At 43.2% G+C, this 18345-nt stretch overlaps 1 protein-coding gene across 1 annotated transcript in view; it reads right to left on the bottom strand.

Moving 5' to 3' along the window:
• The window catches only part of LOC129859675 (xin actin-binding repeat-containing protein 2-like), a 49256-nt gene that overhangs the window by 15564 nt on the left and 15347 nt on the right, over nt 1-18345 (bottom strand). The window contains exons 2-7 of the mRNA XM_055929737.1: nt 13553-13673; nt 3804-3988; nt 2373-2513; nt 1202-1294; nt 567-636; nt 104-207 (exon numbers count right to left, since the gene is read on the bottom strand). Of these exons, the coding sequence (XP_055785712.1) occupies nt 104-207; nt 567-636; nt 1202-1294; nt 2373-2513; nt 3804-3988; nt 13553-13673 (714 nt within the window). The remainder of the gene's footprint in view (nt 1-103; nt 208-566; nt 637-1201; nt 1295-2372; nt 2514-3803; nt 3989-13552; nt 13674-18345) is intronic.

The following is an 18345-nucleotide window of genomic DNA, read 5'->3' as shown; positions in this document are numbered from 1 at the left end:
CTCACTACCCTCAAAGTGAATTCCCCTGCTTTGATGTTGATATCATGGCATCGTCTATAGACACACTATAATGGCCAAGTAGATAAACAGACTGCATCATTACCTTCATTTGCTTGCCCGGCGTGGCCTGTTCTACCGTCTTCTCATACTGCTGCTTCAAAGCCTGAGTGGAGACCTTTGGTAAGTCCTCTCCTCCAATGACCTTAACTGAAATAGAAACAGGAAGCAGTTGTCTCATTAAATGATTCTCAGTTTGAAGCCCAGTTGGTTTGGAGGAAACTAAAATCGTGTCTTTAAAACCTACCGTTTCCATTTCCGAAAGTGGCATCGATTACCCTATTCCCAGTTGCAATATTTTTTACCTTCCTATGCCTTGATTTAATTTGCCGCCATGCACTGAATTTCTAATAGAAAATCATCTGCAATACAATTCAATTCCACACCTCATCTGTAATTTGGCATGGAGAATAATCTCCAGCTTTTCAACCGTCATTACTATACAGCGTACACTCTAGTCTGTGATCAAAAAAGGCCAAAATTTAAATATGAATAGTATTATACTCTACCTGTTTCGTCATAATGCTTTTCATAACTGGAGGCCACGTTGCTTTGTTGAACTCTTTGATCATGAGTCACCTGTAATGAGATGGAGGAAAGCGGTGAGCACAATGGGCAATTCTTCAAATTGATTTTCTTCACACACAGACAACAGAAAGGGTTTGTAAGTGGAATGTTAAATTCACAATGAAAACAGCATTTTTCTTACCACGTAAGGTTAATTTAGCCCTGCATTTTTTTCATAATTTCTTTTTTTTACTTTACTCTGTGTAGGAAAACTTTGGAAAACAAATAAAGTGATATGAGAAACAAAAAGTGTTACAATTATTCACGTACACTTAATTATAGATGTTGGGGCAGGTGCGGGGGCAGCTAACATATTGAGTTTATTGAGTAGATGTGCGCTAAAATGATGGGAAACGACCTAGCAGGCTTCGTAATGGGCTCAATATGCGTTTGTGAGAAATAGGTTTAGTTTGAGATGCACAGTTGCAGGGTTAAGGGTCCAACTGAATATAAAGACTAATAAAAAAAAAAATATATATATATATATATATATGACAGAAAAGTTGAGTAATGATCTGAATTCATTGGTAAATACCAGGTAAGTAATGTATTGGAATAAAGTATAAGTGTATAATACCTCCTGGTCATGGAAGTAGGCCACTTGCTGAGTGGTGGGAATGACCTCCCTGACACTGCTCCTCACTGTCACCTCCTGTGAGCTGGAAACCTCCTGTCAGAGAGACCACACACAGACCGTTCACACACTAGGCCTACATATTTATGATTCACAAACACAAATGTCTCCAGATGCCGGTGGGTGGGGTTTACGCCGGTTCTGCTTTACGGGGGTACTTTACTTGAGGGTGGCATACAGTATTTTGTCACAAACCCACTCGACTAGCGTCTGTTCCTGTCGCTGACAGGTTGCAAGCAACACACTCGCGCACAAACACTTTAACGCACACACATTGTAGCTTGCAGTCACAAACACACAGCAGTATTGTGTTCCCCCTGACAGCAGACCATATTTAGCAGCAGGAGGGGAAATATGAATGTTCAGAGAGCAAAGCTTACTGGAAAATCCATCTGTTATAGATAATACATTATTTCCTGTCAATTGCAGAGCTCTCCCCATGAGAATAGTAATGCCAAAATTATATTAGACAGTAACTTAAGGAGAGAGTGAGTGACGAATAGAGAGAGGTGGAAAATCTCTGAAGTAAAATGACAATACACCAAATGCACCTCAAATAGGTTTTCGAAATTGAATACTTGAATACCTGGCATTGTACCTAGGCTGTCATTGTAAATAAGAATTTGTTCTTAACTGACTTGCCTAGTTAAATAAAGTTTAAATAAAATAAATGTAGAGTGTAGAAGCATACATGTCATAATAGTACTGGCTACATGAGACCCCCTAGGTCTGGTATAACATACGTTGTTGCTGTACAACTTAACATACAGCAAAACAAAACAGCATGTGGACCCATTACCTGAGCTGCATAACCCGAGCTGCATTACCCGAGCTGCATTACCCGAGCTGCATTGCCCGAGCTGCATTGCCCGAGCTGCATTGCCCGAGCTGCATTGCCCGAGCTGCATTACCCGAGCTGCATTACCCGAGCTGCATTACCCGAGCTGCATTACCTGAGCTGCAGAGACGTGTAAAAAGGCTCTTGACGCACAGTAACAATAACACAACAAAATCCACTGCTCCACATCTGACCACAGCCCCAGTGCAATATCAATAAATACGAATAAAGGATTTCTATGTATGGCTTATGCCTTGCCTGTTTAGATGCCAGTACCTGCACGGATCTCTTTTCTAAGTGGACCTGCGTAACGCTGGTCTGGGACTGGGAGGAGGAGGCGTACTCCTGGCTCTCAAACTGCTTCTTCACGCCGGCCAGACCCCCTGGCAGAGAACAGACTTCAGACTCCTCCATAACCTATTAAGAGAAGACATAGGCATCATTAGTTCGAGTCATCTCCATGCAAAGGGTTTTCATAAGAGTATCTTCAGGGGTACAGTGGTAGTTAATGCAGAAGTGATAGTTCCCGGGACGTCCTGAAGGGGGCATAAGTGAGCAGCATATGCCACAGGACTGGACTTCTTCCCTAAATACAGTAGGGAGTTATGACTTGGACCTCATGACGTTTGCAAGAGAAGGATGTCCCCAGTCTCCCCACACGATTGGAGATCCCAGACATCTGTGACATAAAGTCAAATCAAACTAACTAGTACAACACAGCATAACTGTATCAAGCTATGCTTTAGTGGCGTATGCAGACAGTAGCTGTAAAGGTATTGATGGATAATTCTGGTCCAGATTCTGTCTGTTACCTCTCATAGTGTTCAGTAACCCTACAGCCCAGCCTCCCCATGGGCCGTGACACTGGGATCAACGGAGGTCACCGCAGTGGCACCGACAAATGACACTGATGGCCTCAATGCAAATCTACATTGGTCTCATTATTCAGTACTGAATGTAAAAGTAAATGATGCATGGTGAATGTTGATATCCCACTACTTGTCTTCAGAATTGTACATATAACTGTGTGGACAGAGGTTCCTGGAATATGTGGTTGCTGGAAGATTTTTGTAGTGTCCAGGAATATTCAACACTGGGTTTCTTTATGACAAAAGAGGAATTATTTCTATCCATGAGGCTTCTCAGTATAAAAAGGCTTAGAAATATAAAAACCTCTTCTTGACTTCCTTTCAGTTCCAATCAGATAACAGTGACCTGGGTATAGAGAAGCTGAATGGAGTGAATAATAGTGAACCACTAAGTCACGTATAGTAAAAGGTTGCGGCTCCGATGGCTTCAGTCCACAGACTGAGTTGAATTAATGGCCTTGGCTTAATACATGCCCTCGTTTTCAATTACAGGTTGGACAAAGTGTAAGCTGCTTTCAGAGAGGTGTTTCTTTACTCTGATGAACCAGGCATGTAAGCTCTTTTTTGTTTATGTTTTTTTAACACAGCAGATTTGCGTGGTCATGAATGTCTGTGTAGAAAAGTTTTGAGAATGCGTCATATATGGAGATATGTGAAAATGTTCTGTTAATAATATCCATTCAAATGGGATGGACTGGCAATTATACCACACACATTTCAATGTGTGTGTTTGAAGGTATAGTGTCTGTCCTGCTTGCTTATCAGCCTGTCTAGTTATTATCCTTGGAGTGTCTTTCCCTCCATCTCTCTTTACGTCCTTGTGGAAGTATCCTCTTACCGTGGCGGATGAGCTGCTGGCCTCCTTCTTGGACACGGCAGCCTGATACATGGCCATGCGTTCCTTTAGTGACACGGACTCCGGCTCCTCGCTGGTGGGCGCTCCTCCGTCTCCTTTCCTCTGACTCACCACCCCTTCCTTTTCCTCAGGACTTCCTGACCTGGTTCCACCCGCGCTGCCGGCAGCTGCAAAAACGCGACAGACATGGGGTTTACTCTCCAGGACATGAGAATGCAGTTTCGAATCCATTTGTCACACGGATTTCTGCATTCGTTCTTACCATTGATTTACAGGGAATCCATGGTTTACGTAAGAGTCAGATCAGTTATGAGTCAACCTTTCAGCGTTTCAGCCCATTGATGTGCACCATTTTGTGGTGCCAGTAGACTAATGGTCAAATAACATAAAACATGTACAAACAGAATAGATACTTTCAAGAGATACTTGTTGAAATAACCATGGATGACATTTTAACAGGACGTATTGGAAAACAGCTGTGCTAGCTACATCCTATTGTTTCTAAGGACAGGGCCATGATGTAACTGCGACACAGAGAAAACAGTGAGAACCTCTACCAGTGTAGGCTGGTGAGAGGAGGATGGCTCATAATAATGGCTGGAACGGAATCAATGGAATGGTATCAAACACAAACGTGTTTTCCATGTAGTTTCTACCATTCCATCCAGCCATTATTATGAGCAGTCCTTATGAGCCGTCTGGCTTGTTCCAGAACCACGTCCCCTCACATGTTTCGTACATGACCCCTCTATACATAGCCATAGACAAGACAATGGGGATTCACAAAGGATGTTGTCATGAAACTGAAGCGAGTCACACTCATCAATCAAGCAGGACTGCTCTAACGTCACACGCACACAAATGGACGCGCACACTGATTAGCGGTTAGTACAGTACATCCCTATAGATGTCCAATTAGTGTCAAGTATTGATTTATGGTTGACTCCGCTACAAGGCATCGTTAAGCCAGAGAGATGACTCCACTGAGGATCTCCCTAACACCCATACTGGACCTCAAGGCTTTTAGCATGTTGATTCTGCCTGGATTATAATGCATTAAAATCCAAGAGGACACGGATGGAAATGGTCATTGTGTTATGTAGTACACTTTGACGTTCCTATGTTGTGGATTTTCTCTGCTGTTTCACTTACCGGGGGGGATCGTAGCCAAAACAGAAGCACATGGATAGAACACTGGTATATTTTAAGGAACTATTCCAATGGTGTCTCAGCTACTACTATTAGCGATATAAAGCTATTCTTTGCCTGGTACATACCGTACGCATATAACCCAATGGAGACAAGCTAATCATCCTAATGCCCGTCAGAAAGTCCTATGAATACATGTCTTACTATCTGCCGGTTTGATTTCCTATTCCTGGAATTGACTGGTTATCCGACTGGATGACACAAGTCATGCTCCCTACTTCAAGTCTATTAAAACAGGACCAAAGTATATATTTGTCTCATAAACACACATGATTTCTCACAGGAGCCAAGCACTTGGATTGGCTACCATGTGATGAAAGCATGTTCCCTTAAACCACCATTTTTAGATCCTCCTGCTATGGCGGGCGTGTTAGTGTTAACCAATCACCCGGCGCTGCGGAGAGAGATAGCTAGAGGATGACTGACCAGCACAGCAATGTCCAAAAATAAATCTGGGTTTTACCCGCTCTTGACTATAAATACAGGTCAGATACCCTACACCTGAGATCACCTGAAACCTGACACTCGTTTAACACAGCGAACGTGGGATAATGTCCTCATTGATCACTGGGGATAAGTGCGCACCACACGTAAGGCTAAATGAATCGTTAGAAACTTCGTAGGGGCATCGTTAAATCTCAGAGCTGTTTCCCAAAACCATTATTAATGTTGGACTTGAAAACGTTTGTAATCTAACGCCTGCCTCGGACCACTCGTAGAACAGCAAAGTGCATTGTTAGAGGCTTTTTTGCGTTCCCGCATCACTTTATACAGAGCAGATCTCCGGTAATTAGAATAAGCCACCTTAATATTTGTAGCCGTAGGTGGTAATATCTCTCTAGGAGCTGATCCGTCGTCAGTATTGTGGAATAATTATAATGTTAAGAAAGATTTTAATGTAGAAAGCTGATCCGAGAGCAGGGAGCGCTGCTTTCTTTTGATCCTATCAGTATTGACACATGCGCTAACGACGAATTTAGTGACCGTTCTCTCTGCGTGGTGTTTTGGGAAACGCGTGTTACATCTTCAGCCGTTGTTGGGAAACTCGTGTTACATCTGTAGCCGTTGTAGGGAAACGCATGTTACATCTTCAGCCGTTGTAGGGAAACGCGTGTTACATCTTCAGCCGTTGTAGGAAAGATGCATATTTTAAACAATCCTAGTCCTAAATTACAATGCTATCGGGAAACTGGGCCCTGGGCTGTCAGTAAGACAGAAAGACATACAAGCGTTCTGATGCCATAAAAACGCTGACTAAACCAGGCTCCATGAGAGTCGCAAAATAAATCCTCCTTTTTTTGTTTTCCTAGTAAGAGAAAGAGGGATGAAGGGAAGGAGAGAGAGAGAGGTCAAACACAAGGACATCTGAAAAGAGCAACATTTCTCCAGAAGCCTAAAAGCTTTTTCCTCTACATCACTGGCGCGTTCCTCTGTTTAATTAGCGATATCAACCGATTTCAATGATTATAACGTTTACAAATGACTTACTGGGTAAGAAGCCATAAACTTCCAGCAGATTACCATCTGTTTGCGTTTCGACATTGCTATCTTTAAAGCAGAAGTGCTTTCACTCATTTTTTCCCCCTATATTAATTCCCCTTCCATGGAAGGCCACCTACTGTATGATTAGTCAGCAGTGTGTTTTCACCAACTCCACAAGGCAGGGATGGGTGGCTCTTGTTCTCTTCCTTGAGGAGTGTTAACTCTTAATCTCTGATATGCGGGGCAGCGGTGCCTTCATCTGGCTCTAGGGATTGTAGGGGGTGGTTGAAGGTGGCGGGTGGGCGTCAGGAAAGGTCTATGGGGGAGACAGTATGTGTGGGTATGCATGGCTCAGAGGCTATATTGAGCTGAGCCAGGGCCGCAAATGGATCAAAGAGACCACTGGATCAGCCTCAAGCACTTGGTCACAATGTTTCTACTGAGTACGCTCACAGTCGGAGAGCATTCCAGGTGAAATAACTAAGTCATATCAGATCGGAAAAACCAAGCTGACCTCATGCATACTTAATCCCACATCCTCGTGGAATCATGCTTCCTTTCGCAATTTTACATTTTATTAATTTAGCAGACGCTCTTATCCAGAGCATCTTACAGGAGCAACTAGGGTCAAGTGCCTTGCTTAAGGGCACATCGACAGATCCCTCACCTAGATACTTCGGGGATTTGAACCATCGACCCCTCGGTCACCGGCCCAATCAGCTTCATCTGACAACTCTATACTTCTGGAACACGTTTAGAAGACTCTTGCTGTAGTTCCAGTCCTGTTTTACATGGTAAAACAACCTAGTCGTACAGTACACGCAAGCAAAAGCTGTATAAAGCTGAAAAGGCAATCTACTGTCAACATAGTCAATTCACCATTCAGCCTCTCATTCATCCAGTGCATATAGTATCTCTCTCTCTCCACGTCTCTCTAAGTGTCTTTGTGTTCTCACTCAAATCAATCATGTGACAATGAATGTCAGTCCAGCTTTACATATTGTTTAACACTGAAAGGCTATGAAGGTTGTAAAGACTGGCTTACTTACTGTAATGCTCTCTATGCCTTTAGCACGACCGTGTACCTCGGACAATACAATCCCACAGATAATGTTGAAGAGCCTTGAAATCCCCTGGGAGCCAGCAGCAGGGTCCTTTCGCCCAGCCGTTACCAGAGGAAACAAAAAAACAACCTGGGAGGTGATTCAGTGAGGGTTGGAGACCGGCTCCAGCAGTGTGGCGATCAGCTCAGCTCTGTGGGGCCTAGTGGACAGTGACAGCTGATTTTATTTTAGATGCCCCCCTTCCTAAAAGACAGAGCTCAGGAGGGGTAGGGGGCTTTTTTTAGATGAGGTACCCTACATGCCTTTTACCTTAAGTCACACGGACCTAACGGAACAGACGTCCTGCACTGAGGCCTCGAAACCGGACCCGCATCCCTCGTTTCTCCGAGAGGAGGGGAAAAGACGAAGGGGTGGGGGGGTGGGGGGTAATCAACCCAATGAGAGGACCAACCCAAATAACCTCATACAGGTCCCCAAATCCAGAAATATTGACAACGATGATTCACCATTCTTTTAATATCTTTGATGATGAAATGTGTGAAACCACCCTAGGATCCCTTTTAAGAGCCACAGACAGCAGGACTTTTTACATGCCAGAAATGAAAAGTAGAAAGTGAAGGGGACTGAGTAGAGGGCAGACACCTGAGGTTCAGGGATCTCCCTTGGCTGCCCGGGCCCAGATGGGGAACAGGGATACCAGATGGGCAGGAGTCCCCTCTGAGACCACACCAGAGCCGCCTGTCATAGCTCGCCCTGATGCATCAGCCATGATCATGGCATTTACAACAATCCCTCTCATATCTTAGTGTGTGCGTGTGCGTGTGCGTGTGGTACCGGGCCTGTCTAGGTAACTGAGTGACGCTGCTCCCTCTTTGTGCCATCGAAGCTCCCTCCCCTTAAGTTACCGCCCAGCCTTTCTGAACTGCACCTTATCATCTGAAGATGGAAGAACATCGCCCAAGACCTGCCAGATCCCTACATTCGTTTTGTTTTGTTTTCACAGCGTGTTTGAAATTCTCTTTGTAATGAAAAGCGCAATACAAAAATGCATCGATTATTCTTATTCTTATTATTAAAGCCACTTGTGTTCTGGGAATAATTGAAAACATTTCCAGGAACCGTTACATAAGTGCATGCCTTAAAGCTAGAGTCCTTAGTTGCTAGATCCATTTTTGGACTTGAAGAATATCTTATAAATGCCTCATGAGCTTAGTTCAACTGTCACACTCCATCAGAACTCAAAATAGCTTGCTTAACTCCAAAACTGTCACGCCCTGGCCTTAGTATTCTTTGTTTTCTTTATTATTTTAGTTAGGTCAGGGTGTGACATGGGGAATGTTTGTGTTTTGTTGGTTTTGGGTGTTTCTATGGTAAAGGGGTTATTGGGTGTAGTATATGTGTTTGTGTTGAGTTCAGGTGTCTAGCGTTGTCTATGTATGTTTAGTTATCTAGGAGAGTCTATGGTTACCTGAATGAGTTCCCAATTAGAGACAGCTGATTTCGGTTGTCTCTGATTGGGAGCCTTATTTAGGGTAGCCATAGGCTCTCATTGGTTGTGGGTAATTGTCTATGTCAGAACGTTTGTAGCCTGTGTGTGTAAGTGCACAACGTTATTTAGCTTCACGGTCGTTTGTTGTTTTGTTCGTTTTGTTAAAGTGTTTCGTGTCGTGTTTATTTTTCGTCATCTTTAAAAATAAAAGAAGATGGCTTACTTTCCAAAAGCTGCGTTTTGGTCCATCAATCCTCCACACGATCGTGACAGAGGATTGATGGACCAAAACGCAGCTTTTGGAAAGTAAGCCATCTTCTTTTATTTTTAAAGATGACGAAAAATAAACACGACACGAAACACTTTAACAAAACGAACAAAACAACAAACGACCGTGAAGCTAAATAACGTTGTGCACTTACACACACACACACACACACACACACACACACACACACACACACACACACACACACACACACACACACACACACACACACACACACACACACACACACACACACACACACACACACACACACACACACACAGGCTACAAACGTTCTGACATAGACAATTACCCACAACCAATGAGAGCCTATGGCTACCCTAAATAAGGCTCCCAATCAGAGACAACCGAAATCAGCTGTCTCTAATTGGGAACTCATTCAGGTAACCATAGACTCTCCTAGATAACTAAACATACATAGACAACGCTAGACACCTGAACTCAACACAAACACATATACTACACCCAATAACCCCTTTACCATAGAAACACCCAAAACCAACAAAACACAAACATTCCCCATGTCACACCCTGACCTAACTAAAATAATAAAGAAAACAAAGAATACTAAGGCCAGGGCGTGACAAAAACAACATAAACGTAAACAAACACTGTAGAGCAGGGGTGTCAAACTCATTCCACGGAGGGCCTTGTGTCTGCAGGTTTTTGGTTTTTCCTTTCAATAAAGCCCTAGACAACCAGGTGTGGGGAGTTCCTAACTAATTAGTGATGTTAATTCATCAATCAAGTACAAGGGAGGAACGAAAACCCGCAGACACTCGGCCCTCCGTGGAATGAGTTTGACACCTGTGCTGTAGAGATTTAAAACATAGTTAAAACTAAACATTTGCTATCATGAATTTGAGAGTGGTTAAATTTCTCCAGCCCCATTTACTTAGCTTTTTAGCTAAACAGGGACGGGGAGTGTGTTTTGTTATTATTTCAATTAAAGGATTCTATCTTAAGAACACACATAAATGAAATACAAGATTTGGTGACTGGAAACTTGGCCCTTTACGTGACATACAAGAAGTATCATTCAATAATTTATCATTGAACTGACATCATGTCGCAGTTAAAAGGCAATTCCGCCACTTTTCAACCTCATATTCATCATCTCCAGCACCAAACCAGTGTTTACGTACAGTGGGGTCCAAAATGATACCCTCGATAAAGATGAGCAATAATGACTGTATAAAATAAATAATTAAAATACTGAGCTATGTTGTATGCTCCAAAATATGAAGGTAGAGGTCAAAATGATTGACACCATTGAAGATTCTTATCAATAAGGAAGTGAAAAGTGTAGTATTTGGGCCCATGTTCCTAGCACACAATGACTCTACAAACTTTTGGACGCATTTGCGTTTCGTTTTGTTTGTGTTTCAGATTATTATGTGTCCAATAGAAATGCATGGTAAATAATGTATTGTTTCATTTTGAAGTCCCTTTTAATTGTAAATACGAATATAATATGTTTCTAAACACTACTACATTAATGCGGATGCTACAATGACTACGGATCATCCTGAATGAATTGTGAACAATGATGAGTGAGAAAGTTACAGAGTGTCAAAGGTCATACCCCCAACACATGCTAACCTTCCCTGTTATTGGTAATGGTGAAGAGGTTAGCATGTCTTGGGGATATGGTCTTTGACCCTCTGTAACGTTCTCACTAACCCGCAGAAAGAGAAAGGGAGACAGCATGAAAGAGGGGAGTAAACTTTGCCCAACAAGAGCGAGCCATTAAGCCATTGTGACCTTGTGAGAGTAGCTTCACCACGCTAACTTCTCTCATTCAGGCCTTTTATCAAAGACGGATTAGCATTAGCTCGCTCAAGGCACCAATGTGCAGACCCTGACGTATCTTGACATTCTACCCAGGGTACTCCTGGTTCTGCTCAGAAAACCTCCAGGTATTGTATAGTCCACTAAATTCAAATAGATAGCCGTGATTGTTGTTTTCTGCCCATGCAGTGTGTACCAGAGGAGGCTATTGGGAGGAGCTATAGGAGGATGGGCTCATTGTAATGGCTGGAAAGGAATTCATGGAACCGTATCAAACTCATGGAAAACACATTTGACACCATTCCATAAACTCCATTCCAGCCGTTACAATGATCCCTTCCTCCTATAGCTCCTCCCACCAGCCTCCTCTGGTGCATAATGTACCCCCAGAGTCAGACATAGCAGTGCATCAACTAAAGAAAAGCCTGGTTATCTCTGCTGTAGGAACCTGTTCCGTGCTGATAATCCCTCTGAAATTGCACATGGATTTCCTGTTCCTGGCGTGTCTGATGTCATAGACAACATCCCCTGGCGCTTTATCAGCTAGCTAACGCCTGCAGGCCTTCAAAGGGTTAATAATAAACGCATTTCACAAATCCTGGAAACTTTTTTTGATAAATCATAGTGGAAGTGTATGCAAATTCTCTGGCAAGGCTTATTTTCAGGTCACTGTTTAGACAATAGATAATCACAGTTTATTTTGTGTGCTGCCTGTCTAGGTAGAGACTGTTGTCCCTCAAAGCACCCTAGCCCTCTGGTTCTGTTTGAGTATTGTGCTTAATGGAAGTTAATGGGAGGAAGTTAACTTTTGCCATTTAGAGAAGCCCTAAGAGGAACACTGTGGATCGATACGTGGCAATCTGAGTGACTGGAGTTTCGATTTTCCTGAGGCTAACAAGAATTTTTCGTTTAACAAAAATGAAGTGGTGCTTTTCTCAACGGAGCGTATCCCCTGATATTATAAAATAATATCACTACAACTGTGAATATGTTGTTTGGACCCACAGGTGTGGGCTATATAAACCAGACCCAGAATCCAGTGGGATATACAAAAGGGAGATATTGTAACCAAGGTTGTCTATTTACAAGACAAAAGCATGCTGGTTGGGAGGTGAGGTGAGTACTTGTTTAAAGCACAAAGCGCAGTGTGTCGTTCACAGGTCTTTATTTATCACGGTGGCTTTGGGCAAACAGCTCCTTTACCTCCTCCGTCACTCACTGTGAGCTGTAAATCACATGATGCTGTCACTGACATGGCACTGTCAATCGGTCAGCTCTCACAAACCCTCATCACTTACACCAACACCGGTCCGCAAAGGCCACAGTGTCTTCTAACTTTAGCCACCACAGTGATTTAGGGCTGGTTAACCATTTCACATGACCGACATGTGACATTTGAGAATAAAGAAAAAAAATCTGGAGATTGAACTGCTGTGTATAGGTTGTTACTGAAACCACTACAACAACTAGGAGTAATGACGCGTGTGTGTGTGTGTGTGTGTGTGTGTGTGTGTGTGTGTGTGTGTGTGTGTGTGTGTGTGTGTGTGTGTGTGTGAGTGAGTGAGTGAGTGATGGAGTAAAACACACAGTGAGCTTTCAACATGTCCATCATTCCACTGAGCCTTTCCCCACCCACTGTCTCTCTCTCGCTTTCTGTCTGTCCCTCACACACACACACACACACACACACACACACACACACACACACACACACACACACACACACACACACACACACACACACACACACACACACACACACACACACACACACACACACACACACACACACACACACACACACACACACACACACACACACACAGAGAAGCACCTCAACATGACCCCAATGTCACACACTCAAGCACTATCTCACTCAGGTCATGTCCTCTGCCTTCACATGTGTAAATCATTTAAATGGATTGAAACAGGGAAATGGATATTTGTGGATGATTTACCATTACAGAAACAGACATCTGAGAACCTTTTTAAATACTGCACCTTTTTAGATGGAGAATACTGCACATTGCCCACGACTACTCTGTACAGCCAGTGTTACCAGTTTCAGTGGAAAAGAGAAACCCCACAATGCAGCCACTCAGCAACTTCTCCTATCACAGTAATGGAAACACTGTTTGTGTGTCTAGGGTTGTTCATTTTCTGCCTCGGATGATACTCAATTTCCAGAGTTGATGTGATCCCACACAGGACAATACAGTACATTCTCAACACACAAGCTCGTCTTCGGATTTCTCTCTCAAATACACGTAACCAATATCACATTCTGTAGCTACTATGTGGATTTGAAGAAATTCTTTGAAAGTTGTGAAACCTGATTTCTGATGGAACAAAAGTCCTGGAGGAGGAAGTAAGGCAGTGCGTAATACTACAGTCATGGACTACTTACAGAGGCTGGGGTCTTGAGTTGAAGCCATGTTCTCACCAGGTGATGGGTCGCTCTTCTGGTCCAGCTGGTAGCTACTGGCTGGGGCTCTTCTGGATGTGCTGGACTGTACGGCTCTCACTTCCTGGTTAGGGAAAGAGAGGGAGGGAGGGAGGAGAGAGAGAGGAGGGGGAGGTGAGCGTATTATCAGAGGAAGCACCTGTGCTTTCCCAGAAGGGGGTGGAGATTGAGGTACAGGTCATAGCTCAATCGGCACACACACACAGGCTGGTATGCACACACACACACATGCCTATACACACACACACACACACACACACACACACACAGCACCAGTCTGAAAAATGATCCACCCAGTGAGTGTTAGGTGTCATTGAACCCCTGGACACCAGTGGAACATTATCGATGGTAGCGAGGATGTCTGTGTCTGTTGACTGGATGGCAAACAAACCTCTGAACTTACAGCGCAAACACTGATGACCTTGCCTGGAATGTGCAAAACAGGCATCGACTGGAAAGTTACAGCAAACATAACACTCCAGTGAATTTTAATTGGCAAATTCGTAGTGTGTGTAGCAGCTTAAGGCTCCACCCTTCAACAGAATTGTAGGTTACACAACTACCGTGTTAGACAAAATGCTATATTTTAATGCCAAACGTGTCTCGTTGTTAGTGGCATATCCTTGAGGCATATAATCTTGTGTTTTTTTTAATCAAATGTAGAAACTAGTAGACGAAGCACGCCTAGTTTTCTTGCAAATCAGTACTGTCTCGAACAAACACACCTATGTGTTGTTTTCCAAGAACTATTTGCAAATCAAATGTGTTCCCTGTGGTATTTAATCTACAGATTCCCAGCGGGACCTGGGGAAGAGTGACAACAAGGAAACAACAACACAAGGACACAACAGACAATGCTCCAAAACACACTGCCACAATCAGAGAAACGCACCTCAGACAATTCTAGGGGACACACACACACAAAGACACAATGTATTTGAAGGGCATGTCCATGAGAGGAACAGCTTGTGAGGTGTGTCGAGGTTACAGGTCCAAAACAGCGTGAACAGAGTTAACCTGTGGTCTGGGTTCTTCGATTGACTGAATGTGGGATTTAGGCCCTCACACTTCAAGCTTTGTCAACACCAGTACAGTAGTAAACACCATGGAGCTGAACGCTCCGTTCTGACACTGCAAAGCTCGAACCACTCCTCTCCTCGGGAACGAGCTCCCAGCATCCCACTGGATCGTGATACCATTTCTGTTGACGTCTCCCGTTATTCTCCTGGCTGTGTGTTGCTGCGGAGATGTTTAAGAGCGTCGTTAGCGGCAACAGAACTGATGTTTGAACAGCATTTGTGTCTGTGAAGGTATAGAGAGGACTGTGTGCTAATCTCGAGACGAGGGTTCATTCAATCTAATCCACAAGGGGATTTTGGCCTTAAATCTCCTGTAAATAATAATGCTCCACTGCAAACATGTTGGCACAGTGAGTTTATTTCACTGTTTAAAAGAATCCAGTTGCACATTGTATCACAGCAAGCAAGTGGTGTATTCTAATTGATTTCATTGGATAGGGCCCGCAGTCATGTTACCGGGCAGACTGGGCTCGAGCCCCTCTGTGGCTATTCAGCTCTGAGGTCAGATGTCAACAAACAGGGCAGGATGTAGAACATCTTTATCAGCGGAGTGAGCATTTACATCACATAATATAGGCAGCAATTATATGACACATTTCTATACAAAACATGTCATATCTCTACTGTGTATACGTGTACACGTACAGTATATGGTCATTCAGCAATATCCTCATGTATTTCCTCACCCCTTCCCATTAAAATAGATCAAATGTTTTCTGCTTTTCTCCACTATCATGCCACAGCATTTCTATTTCTGTAGAGGAATGGGGTCAGAGAAGACACAGGCAGGAGGCCATTTCCCAGGGATCCAAGTTAGCCAGATCTTATCCTCCATATGTCCCCGTTGGCCCTGCCACAGCTTCTCCGTCATCCTTCCCGTCCCCTTGACAGACTGACATCATTAATAAGGTACGTGCTTCAGGAAATTTACCAGCCTCAGAGACAATCCTCAGGAAAAATAAATAACCCTTTTAAGGGTGTCTCACTAATGACATCAATGCCACCCGTCCATGACATTAATGCTGATGTGACAGCGTGCACAGTAAAACGCTGCGGCCGGTCTGACACGTGTCAGGGGAAACCATGGCGATGACGTCAGTTTATTACATGGAGCTGCAGATTAGGAAGTGACATCGCGACCTGTTGTTTTCTGTCACCCGGGTGTGCACTCATGCACAACCATGCCTATTAAAATCTAGTAAAGTACATCATACAGCAACTATAGGAGATCTCTCTCTCGCGCTCTGTGTCTGTATAGAAAAAGGAGTTCTGGCTGAGATGACGGACTAGAAGGGGTTGCTGAGGGAAGTGGCAGCTCATATGTGACTGACACACCACTTGGAGGGATGCTTTGTTTCAAATGATGCGCACACAGACGCACAAATACGCACCACCAAATCTGATTGCTCCTGGCTAGGAGGTCTAATGTTGTGAAAGCTGCCTTATTGCTTTCCTGGCACAACATGAAGTGACATGAAGATGACTCATCGGGATCCACAGTTGATAGTCAAGACAGAGACATACCATTAGGCTGTAGGAGGCATCTGCCTTGCTGCTGGTGGAGAACATCTCATTTTTCTTCACTCGTCTTAAGTCAATACAATAGTTTGTTAATCGATCCGATGTTTTGAGTTACAGCGTCACAAAACTTGCTTCACCTGAGCACGCACTGTGCCTGAACAAGTTGGATTTCACGTTCTCCTCCTCTTAGTGAAATAACAAAGATTTAGTTTCTGGTTTGGAAGCTTTTACTGAAACAGCAGATACTTCCTGTCTTTGAAGGTCACCCAGAGGCTCTTAACAGACTCCAGAGTGTCTCATCCAAACCTTGGCAATAGCTCCTCTTTCCATCGGTTGTTTGTTTGTTTGCATCCAATGCCATAAGCTCTCCTCACGATCCAAAAAGTTTGCCCGTGAAAAATATTGTACAGTACAATTCTCTGTTGACTCTCACCATTATTAGGAAACACAGGCCACTGAGATCCACCCACTTATCTTTCACTCTCAAGCCAACACAGTCACAAAAGAGTTGCAGCGAGGATAGAAAGATAGAGATGAGAGCGGGGAGAGCAAGAGATAAAGGGGGATACCTAGCCAGTTGTACAACTGAATGCATTCAACTGTAAGAGATAGTGAAGATAGCTGGCAGTAGAAAGCCTAAATAGTCTATTTGACCTTTCAGCTTCCCTATCAAATCTAAACATTTCAAGCAGACAATTAACAACAATGACAAATGGTTTGATGCAAAAATCTAAGAAAGAAATTGGGAAACATGTCCAACCAAAAACATAGAGATCCAGAAAACCAGAGCCTACGCTTTCACTATGGTGAATCACCAAAACAATACAGAAATACACTATGTAAAAAGAAGGAACAGCACGTCAGAATTCAGCTCAATGTAATTGAAGAATCCATAGAATCTAACCACTTCTGGTAAAATTGGAACACACTAAACAAACAACATCACAAATAGTTATCTATGCAAACAGAGATGTATGGATAAACCACTTATCCAATCTTTTTGACCCCATAACAAAGAACAAACAGCAAAGACATATACATGATCAATTCTTTGAATCAGCTATTAAAGACTACCGGAACCCACTGGATTCTCCAATTACATTGAATGAACTACAGGACAAAATACAAATCCTCCAACCCAAAAAGGCCTGAGGTGTTGATGTTATCCTAAATTAAGTGATAAAAAATACAGACCACAAATTCCAATTGACTATACTTCAACTTGTTAACATCCTCACCTCTGGCATCTTACACAATATTTGGAACCAAGGACTGATCGCCTCAATCCACAAAAGTGGAGACAAATTCAACCCAATAACTACCATGGGATATGCGTCAACAGCAACGTTGGGAAAATCCTATGCATTATCATTCACAGCAGACTCGTACATTTCCTCAGTGAAAACAATGTACTGAGCAAATGTCAAATGGGCTTTTTCCTAAATTACCGTACGACAGAACATGTATTCACCCTGCATACCCTGATTGACAAACAAACAAACCAAAACAAAGACAAAGTCTTCTCATGCTTTGTTTATTTCCCAAAATCTTTTGACTCAATTTGGCATGAAGGTCCGCTATACAATTACAAACAATCTGCTATATAATAATAAAACAGTCTTGGGGGGGAAACATCATAAAATCCGTGTACACAAACAACAAATGTGAAAAAACACACACATTTCTTTCCAAAGGGTGTTGGGGTGAGACAGGGATGCAACTTGAGCCCCTCCGTCTTCAACACACACATATATATATATATATATATATCAATCAACGAATTGGCAAGGGCACTAGAACAGACTGGAGCACCCCTCCTCACCCTACTAGAATCTGAAGTCAAATGTCTACTGTTTGCTGATGATCTAGTGCTTCTGTCCCCAACCAAGGAGGGCCTACAGCAGCACCTATATCTTCTGCACAGATTCTCTCAGACCTGGGCCCTGACAGTAAACCTCAGTAAGACCAAAATAATGGTGTTCCAAAAATTGTCCAGTTGCCAGGACCATAAATACAAATTTCAATTAGATGCTGTTGCCCTGAGCACACAAAAAATGATACATACCTCGGCACCACAGGTAACTTCCACAAAGCTGTGAACGATCTGAGAGGCAAAAAGGGCCTTCTATGCCATCA

Source organism: Salvelinus fontinalis, chromosome 7 (genome assembly GCF_029448725.1).
Source record: "Salvelinus fontinalis isolate EN_2023a chromosome 7, ASM2944872v1, whole genome shotgun sequence".
In the NCBI taxonomy this organism is placed as follows: domain Eukaryota; kingdom Metazoa; phylum Chordata; class Actinopteri; order Salmoniformes; family Salmonidae; genus Salvelinus; species Salvelinus fontinalis.
The sequence above is the reverse complement of the archived record's forward strand: the minus strand, read 5'-3'. Positions and strand labels throughout refer to the sequence as shown.